Source organism: Telopea speciosissima, chromosome 9 (genome assembly GCF_018873765.1).
Source record: "Telopea speciosissima isolate NSW1024214 ecotype Mountain lineage chromosome 9, Tspe_v1, whole genome shotgun sequence".
Lineage (NCBI taxonomy): Eukaryota > Viridiplantae > Streptophyta > Magnoliopsida > Proteales > Proteaceae > Telopea > Telopea speciosissima.
In genome coordinates this window covers 25218318-25227617 of record NC_057924.1, presented here as the reverse complement: position 1 = coordinate 25227617, position 9300 = coordinate 25218318, and the positions used below count along the sequence as shown (strand labels likewise).

At 43.3% G+C, this 9300-nt stretch overlaps 1 protein-coding gene across 1 annotated transcript; it reads left to right on the top strand.

Annotated features, from left to right (window-relative positions):
- Positions 1-670: 670 nt before the first annotated feature.
- Positions 671-2454, top strand: LOC122638783. Its single transcript, XM_043831633.1, has 3 exons — positions 671-830; positions 1153-1989; positions 2063-2454. Exons 1-3 carry the CDS (start codon positions 671-673, stop codon positions 2452-2454), a joined length of 1389 nt encoding a protein of 462 aa, XP_043687568.1.
- The last annotated feature ends 6846 nt before the right edge of the window (positions 2455-9300 follow it).

The following is a 9300-nucleotide window of genomic DNA, read 5'->3' as shown; positions in this document are numbered from 1 at the left end:
TGGAGAGAAGACCACATACCTTGAAGAAGGAAGCTTGAATCTTGGGGAAAAAGGGTTCAAATCCACTATTTGAGGGAGTAGAAATCTCGAATGGACGAAGGTTAGGACTCCCCTGCTCTGTGCTTCCGTCTTCTCCTTTCAAGACAAATGAGTTTGAAAACACGAGGTTGGTATTCTTATGAAAATTTTTTGAACAGACGCACGAACGGATTCACTATCGTGATTTCGTCCGTGAATCTGTTGAGCGTAAAAACCTAAGTTTTCGTTCTTTAAACTGCACGGACGCACTAGCGGAGCCACGACTAAGGATCCGTCTGTAGTTCCGTGCGGCTCGATCTTTTGGCCAAAATGGACACCCTGAAAACGGACACACGAATGGATTCACATTCCAAATCTATCCATTAGTCCGTGCAGCCTATTTCGGTGACAGAGTCACGAACGGAGTCAGAGGACTAGTTCTGTCCATGAATCTGTCCGTTGTTCTAAAGGGCTATTGGCCTACATTTTTTGCTCAAGCTTACTTTTAGGACCTTAGTTTCTCTTGTGTGTTATTACACACACTTTGTATAAAATTTTGTACTTGTTCCCTTGAGGCCCCTTACCTTGCATTTGCTAACCCATGTCCTTGTGCTAACCTGTGAAGCATCTTATCTATGTCAGGTGCTGAATCATGGTCAATACCCGCAATCGGAATCGTTCCCCTCCTTGGGATGATGCCGGCGACGTCTCTGAAGAAGATTCGCCTGTACCACCCCCAGTTAACACTAATACGGATGTTGCCGCACTCCTAGGAACATTTTGCGAGATATGCAATGGGAACATCAAGAATGGCAAGATAAGCAGCGCACTTTCATGCAGACTGTGACTACTCAGCTCCAGAAAGTTGGACAGGAAGGATAAAGAGTACCACCCCGGTGCGTGTAGTCCCTATTCCCGTAGCTGCTGCCACACCTATCATTCCTCCCCTGGCACCAGCTGCAGTTGAAGTCCCTGTAGTGCAAGTAGTGTAAAATCCATCTCCTCCTGCTTCGGCTGCCCTACCAGTCCAAAATGTGGCACCAAAGTGGGCTGATGCCTCTAAGCTTTCGAAGAAATTCCAAAAGCATTGTCCTCCTACTTTTTATAAGTTGATTCACGACTCTATGTTTCCAGCTACCTGGATAAGGGATCTAGAGATGATCTTTGAGGTACTACCATGTAATGATATTGAGAAGATTCGATGTGCCACTTTCCAACTCCGAGGTGACGTTGATGCGTGGTGGCGTTCCTCAAAGGAGCATTTCTGGGCCAAATACCCAAATGCAACCTGGGCTCAATTTACAGAAGCTTTTCTCGAGAATTACTTTTCGAGGAACTTTCGAGAGAAGAAGGAAATTGAATTCATGAGCCTCATCCAAGGATCCAAGTCAGTCCTTGAATACCAGCAGGCCTTTGAGGAATATTTCTATTTTGCTCCGACACACTTGAAGGTTGAGGAAGTTAAGGCAAGAAGGTTCGAAAGAGGGCTGAGAGCCAACTTGAGTACATATGTGGTACTACACAAGTACCCTACCTATGCGGAAGTGGTTCAGGTCGCTAAGTTGATTGAAGATCAGCAGAGAGAGGACTATAGGGCCATACAAGCTGGTAAGAGGCCAATGTCATCTCATGACTTTAGGGGGCCTAATAAGTTCCAGAAGAGAGGGGCCTACACGACTGTAACTCCAATTCAGTCCCGTAGACCTGATGTGGCCCAGGCACCCAAAGCTACATCGGACCCTTATTATGAGACCCAAACTTTTGTGTGTTACAACTGCAAGGAGTCCAGTCATATGGTCAAGAATTGCCCACATCCTCGACAGGCTGGTTCGGGGCCAACTGTGACTTCCAAGGCACCCCAAGCAAAGGCCGAAACTCGCCCATTTCTTCCTCCTCCAGCAAGCAAAACTCAAGGGCGAGTATATTCTATCACTCACGAAGAAGCCCAGTCTGACCCTAGTGTCATCACAGGTATTGTACTCAATTACTTGAATGAAATTCTTTATGTTGAGTTTATCATGTTTGGCTGTTCGGTGTTTGTCAGGCATAATTTCTGTGTGCTCCCTACCTGCTTATGTGTTGTTTGACTCGGGAGTGTCACACTCCTTTATATCACCTTCGTTTGCTGAGAAACTACCTATTAGACCGGCAAGAATGGAACAGAAGCTGATAGTTTATACATCGACTGGAAGCAAGGTCGAGCTTGACCAAGCCTTCAATTCTTGCCCTGTTCGAGTAAGCGACCATGGGCTGGAGGCTAGTTTGGTAATCTTGGATATGAAGGACTTCGATATCATTCTAGGAATGGATTGGTTGTCCACTCACGGAGCCAGCCTGATCTGTGCAGAGAGGAAAATACTCTTCAAGTCAGAAGAAGGCAAGGAATTTGTGTTCAAGGGCAACAAAAGTAAAAAGCCTAGAAAAACAATCATTTAGGCTCTCCAAGTTCAGAAGTTATTAGCGCGAGGTTGTCAATGCTGCTTAGCCTCCGTGCTGGACACCAAAGCCAAGATTACACCTATGGAAGAGATAAGTGTATTAAGAGATTTCCCTGATGTCTTTGTGAAAGACCTCACACGGTTACCATCGGACCATGAGACGGAGTTTATGATTGACCTGGTGCCTGGTGCTGCTCCAATATCTAAGGCCCCATACAGAATAGCCCCATCAGAATTGAAAGAACTTCAAGAGCAACTCAATGATCTATTGAAGAAGGGCTTCATCAGCCCAAGTGTTTCCCTGTGGGGTGCACCTGTATTGTTTGTAAAGAAGAAGGACGATAGTATGCGTATGTGCATTGATTATCGTGAACTCAACAAACTTACGATCAAATCAGTACCCGCTGCCTAGGATTGATGATTTATTCGACCAGTTGCAAGGTGCAAGAGTATTCTCAAAGATGGACCTCCGTTCAGGGTACCATCAGCTGAAGATCAGAGGTAGTGACATCAGCAAGACAACGTTTAGATCATGATATGGACACTATGAGTTTTTGGTTATGTCCTTCGGACTGACCAATGCTCCGACAATTTTTATGAAATTAATTAATAGGGTGTTTCACGATGTGCTGGATAAGTACGTCATCGTGTTTATTGACGACATTCTGGTCTACTCCAAGAGCGAAGAAGAGCACGCTGATCACCTTCGCTTTGTGCTTCAGCGCTTGAGAGAAAAGCAACTATATGCTAAGTTCAGCAAGTGCAAGTTCTGGTTACAACAAGTGGCTTTCTTAGGTCACCTGGTTTCTGCCAAGGGTATTGAAGTTGACCTCGACAAGGTAAAGTCTGTAGTTGACTGGGAGACACCCAAGAATGTAGCAGATATTCGCAGCTTCCTTAGTCTAGCCAGCTATTATAGGAGATTTATCAAGAATTTTTCAAAGGTCTCCACTCCTTTGACTCGACTGACCCAAAAGGGAGTGAAGTTCGAGTGGTCAGACGACTACAAGAGGAACTTCCAAGAATTGAAGCAGCGACTAATTTTGGCTCCGATACTTACCATTCCAAATGGTACTGAAGGGATGGTAGTTTATTGTGATGCCTCAAAGATGGGCCTCGGCTGTGTCCTGATGCAGAATGAAAAAGTGGTAGCCTATGCTTCACGTCAGCTAAAGGATTATGAAAGGAATTACCCAACTCATGACTTAGAGTTGGCGGCTGTGGTCTTTGCCCTGAAGATCTGGAGACACTACCTGTATGGAGAAAAGAGTGAGATCTACAGTGACCATAAAAGCCTCAATTATTTCTTTACCCATAAAGAACTTAACATGAGACAAAGGCGTTGGTTGGAACTCATGAAGGACTATGATTGCACCATCCATTACCATCCTAGTAAGGCAAACGTTGTAACTGATGTTCTTAGTCGAAAGTCCCAAACCTTATCCATCGCGTCCTTGGCTATCAGTAAGGAACTTGTTGAAGAAGCTAGAAGGATGGATTTGGAGTTACTAGTAGAGGGTGTTACTCTATCTTTAGTAGCCTTATCGGTATAGTCAACCTTGGTGGAAAGGATTCAGTCTGCTCAGGCCTCAGATGAACGCTTTCAGGAGATCATTGAAGCTATTTAGGGTGATACACAGTGAGATCTGGATTTCACATTGACAGGGAGTGGCGTTCTCATGTTTAGGGATCGGCTATGCATTCCCAAGGACGATCAGCTGAGAAAGTAAGTATTAACAGAGGCACATGATTCTCCCTATTCGATTAGCCCAAGTAGTACTAAGATGTACAAGGACCTGAAAGGACACTACTGGTGGAGTGGAATGAAGAGGGATGTAGCTAAATTTGTGGTTAGGTGTCTCACTAGTCAGCAAGTGAAAGCAGATAGACAGCATCCCCATGGCCTTTTACAGTCTTTGTCCATGGTAGAATGGAAGTGGGAACATGTTACCATGGACTTCGTCACTAGACTACCTCGTACGCCCAGAGGTGTTGATGCTCTATGGGTTATTATGGATAGGTTGACGAAGATGGCTCATTTCATCCCAATCAAGGTCACCTATTCTATGGATAAGCTGGCTTGCTTGTACATTGATAACGTGGTTTACCTGCACAGAGTTCCAATTAGCATTATCTCAGATCGGGACCCCAGGTTCACATCTAAGTTTTGGGGCGGATTCCAGAGAGCTATGGGCACCTTATTGAGTTTTAGCACTGCCTTCCACCCGTAAACTAACAAACAGTCGGAGAGGACTATGCAGACATTGGAAGATATGCTCTGAGCATGTGCCATAGATATGCAGCGCAATTGGGATGAGCACATCTCGCTTATCGAATTCGCCTACAACTATAGTTATCAAGCTACTATTGGGATCGCACCATTTGAAGCTTAGTATGGGAAGAAGTACCCGACTCCATTGTACTGGGATGAAGTAGGTGAGTGACGTATCCTTGGACTGGAATTGATCCAAGCAACTTGTGAGAAGGTGGACTTGATCCATGAACGAATTAAGGCTACTCAGTCTAGGTAGAAGGGCTATACGAACCAAAGATGGAAGGATCCAGATTCTCTCTCGGTGACAAGGTATTCCTCAAGGTGTCACCCACAAAAGGCCTGATGCGGTTCAGCAAGAAGGGCAAACTAAGCCCGAGATATATTGGGCCCTATGAAATTCTTACGAAGGTCGGACCGGTGGCTTATCGGTTAGCACTCCCACCTTCTTTGCATGGTGTGCACGACGTCTTTCACATGTCCATGTTGCAAAAGTACGTGCATGACCCAAGTCATGTCCTATCTCAAGAACCATCAGAGCTAGCAACAGATTTATCTTATAAGGAACAACCAGAGAAGATCCTGGACAGCAAAGTGGTGAATCTCTGCAATAGACCTATTCACTATATGAAAGTAAAGTGGTGCAACCACCCAGAAGAAGAAGCATCCTGGGAAGCCGAGGTGGAGATGCAAGCGAAGTACCCTTCCCTTGGATTCTTACAAGGTAAGCCAAATTTTGAGGACAAAATTTTTCTAAGGTGGGGAGGATGTTACATTCGTGCCTAGATTTGCTATTAATTATAGTTTCTCCCTTGTGGCGTGTAGATTCTGCCGCCGTGTATGCTGGTGAGCTATTTTCACTTGTGGTCAAACCTAGCCACAAGATCATTGACCAGTTCACAGCCCTGCCTGTGGAAGAGAGGTTCCTCAACCGGCAGTGGGGGAGATTTGTTGACGGTGATTTCATCTACCATCCTCCTAGTACGAGTCCCCAGAGTGAGGAGTACCGGAAGGCCTTTCCTGTGTCCCCACACTTAGGCACCTCTTTCAGTGATGAGCTTAGCATCGCGGTCGAGAAACTCTTCGGAATCACGAAGGACACGTCATGACGGTCGAGGGGTAAGGCACTGCCCTTATGAATGTTAGCCTACCCTCCCCTTATTGGCCTTGAAGTGTGGGCCAAAACCCAATAAATTTCTTTAGGGTTCTGCCCTTTATAGCAGCAACGGACGCACGAACGGACTCACAAGACTGCTTCTGCCCGTGAGTCCGTCCATACTGTCTTAGGCTTTTGGGTGTTTTCCTCGTGTGGGACCCACACCCCGTGCCCCGGGCATCCTGCCTAAGCACCTAGATAAAGTGGACCCCACCCTTGATCTGTTTGATTTGTATGTGTGCTATATAGGTGGGCTTGCCTATGTTGGCATTTATATGAGTTTTGACTCTTAAAACCCCAAGCCAAACAGGCCCTAAGTGGAAGCTAACTATAAAAGCATAGCCCAGCCATTTATGGCTTATTCACTTCTCCTACCTACCCAAAATCGTTGAAGCTTGGAGAGCTTTCAAGGCATTGAAGGAGGAGATTGGAGGGAGCTGTAGAGGTGGAAGCCATTCATTGGCTCATCTTTAAGGTGAATGCTCTCCCATTCTCCCTCTCTTTCCATTTTCAAGCTTGGGGATCCCCTTAGGATCGATTCCCAGCTTAGGGTTTCCTCTTGGGAACCCAATATCCCTCATTAATTCCTAAATTGAGACCTACTTCTCTCTCCCTTGCTGCCTTTATGGCTTTGATGGCATGAGCTGCTGCTCAATGCCTTAAGACCTAAATCTAGGTTTGGGAAACCCTGGAGATGGCTATAATCCCTTAAAATCCTCTAAGTCCCTTGAAGGGCTAGGTGTTTTGGACCCCAACGAAGGAATGGACTCACCTCCCTAACCCTAGGGACCCTATGGTCTTAAGATGGAAGGCTGGAGATGGAAATCTTTTCAAATCTCTAAAAAAGATTCGACAGATCCACGAACGAATCCACTGTCGTGATTCCATCCATTGATCCATCCGGTATATCCTAGCTAAATGCTTGGGACGAAGCCATGAACGGATTCACTTTGAAGCTTCGTCCATTGATCTGTTCGCTCTCGGGAATGTCTCAGGGTTTTGACGGATGCACGAACGGATTCACTTGAAAGTTCCGTCCGTGAATCCGTCCCATCTATTTTCACCATATGCCTAGACGGAGCCAGGAACGGACTCACCTGGTTGCCTCCGTCCCTGCGTCCGTCCATGCTATCTTGACTTAAACATCAAACTAATTGTTGGGACCCCTCATGGGCCCCACCTATACACTTCTAACTTTATTCTCACGCATTCTCAGACTTCGTAACTTGTACGGGAGTGCGTGCACTAAGACAAATCTTACCAAATACACCGAACAACAAGCAAGCAAACTGTGAGTGGATTTGGGTAAGGGTGTCAATTGGGACGGTTTGCGGTACTTGGGACGGGATGGTATTAGTACCGGTACCAAAAGTGCCAATCCCAGTACTATCCCATTTAGTTAATGGGACCAAACCTAGATCCCAGTCTCGATTACTAGCGGGACGGGACGGTACTAGTTCCTAAAAGGTTCTAGGTACTGTAGAAAAAGGGAGAAGAAGTTTAACTGTTCCTAACGAGGTGGGTTTATTAGTGTTGTGGAATTTTTTTCACTATCGTGAAATCTAAGTTGTCTACTGCTTTTTATAAAGCAACTTAAATTATGAAATCATAGTTTTACTTCTTCAAACTCACTAAGATCACATGTAATAAGCTTCTGAAGGTTTCAATTAAGAGTTAATGATAATCAAATAAACAAACCCATATATAGTTTTAATGTCATCACCAAACAAGTTTATAAAAACAGAACTAAAGATCAATCACTTGAAACCTCCATAAGAGAAAAGACTCCTAAATAAATTAAATTACTATCATAAAACTTAAACACAAGAACATTAAAAATGATATCTTCACGAAACTACTATCAAAGGTCAGTCAACACCTTTTCTCCTTAGGCAGGATGGCCATGTAGGCTGCAACCATGACATAAATAATAATAAAGTGAGCACTATCAATGCAGCCTGCAAAAAATTAAAAAAAACAATTAGGAACTTTAATTTGTTGCTACAGTAACTAAATGCAAATATGCTAACTCATCTAATGAGAGACATATGTATAATACACGACTCTAAATCCAATTGAACTAGAAGTTGAATAAATAGTAACCTCAAGTTGAATATCATACCTACATATTATCCATCACACATTCACACATCAACCTGGGAGGTAGTACATTGTTCAGTTGGAGTAGCAATTATAAGTACATTGCTCAATGCATCAGCCAAATCATCGACATCAGTATAGGGATCGACTATCTACAAATAAATGAATACCGTATTAGTACAAAATAAATTATTGTAAGTTAAAAGAAAAAAAATAAAGATTACCTCCAAAATCCACATTAAACAACCAATCCCGCACGTAAATCAAGGCTTCAACATTTTTGGGTAGTAGTTTACTTTGGTATTTATCAATCACCCTACCCCCTGTGCTAAAAGCCGACTCGGATGCAACAGTGGAAACAGGAATTGTGAGAATATCACGTGCCATCCAAGCAAGAATAGGAAATTGCTGCTCACATCCCTTCCAATATGTTAAAACATCAAATTCCTTAGAATTAGCCTTTGGTGGCTCCTCTAAATACTGATCCAGGTCAGACTTGTCTGAACCTGTAATTACCTTCATTTTTTTAAATTTAGAGAAGTCCTACAAAATGGTAAAATCCAATCAAGAAATGAATATGCAACATAAAATCTACAAAGATTAATAGAACATAATTACAAGAGTGATTTAATAAAAAATAGAATTTATATGTATCTCCATATAGTCATCTTCCTCCTCAGCAACATTACTTATAGGATCTTCAACATTTGGCATGCTCTTGTATGCTTCAAAAATTTGGTACTATGCTGCCTTGAGACATGAAACAACCTCTTCAGCTACCACTTTACTCCCATAAATCCTAGAATATGCCCATTCCACTATAGTCAACTTGTATCTGGGATCAAGAACCACTGCAATTGATAAAATCAGAGCATATTCACTCCAATATTTGTTAAATTTCTTCTTCATTGCATCCACCATCTCTCTCATAAAGTTTCCATCATTTACAATCTCTTCTTGCAAGGTAATATGAATTTTCACCACACTAGGAAAATACAAATTGGAAGTGGGGTATTTTGTACCAGAGAGCAAATTTGTGACATCATCGAATGGCTTCAAAAATGTGATGATCTTTAGAATTTTCATCCATTCATCAGCATCAGGACAACTCATGTAATTGTCCAACTCACCTAAATTTTCAAAGGCTACACGATAGAGATTGCACCCTCAAGCATATGGTAGGTGGAATTCCATCGGGTAGTCACATCTGCATTCAAGGGTTTGTTACATGTGATTCCCAATTGCTTGCAACTGTCCATAAACCTTATCTTTCTTGATTGAGAACTTTTCACAAATTTTACACTATCTTGAACCTT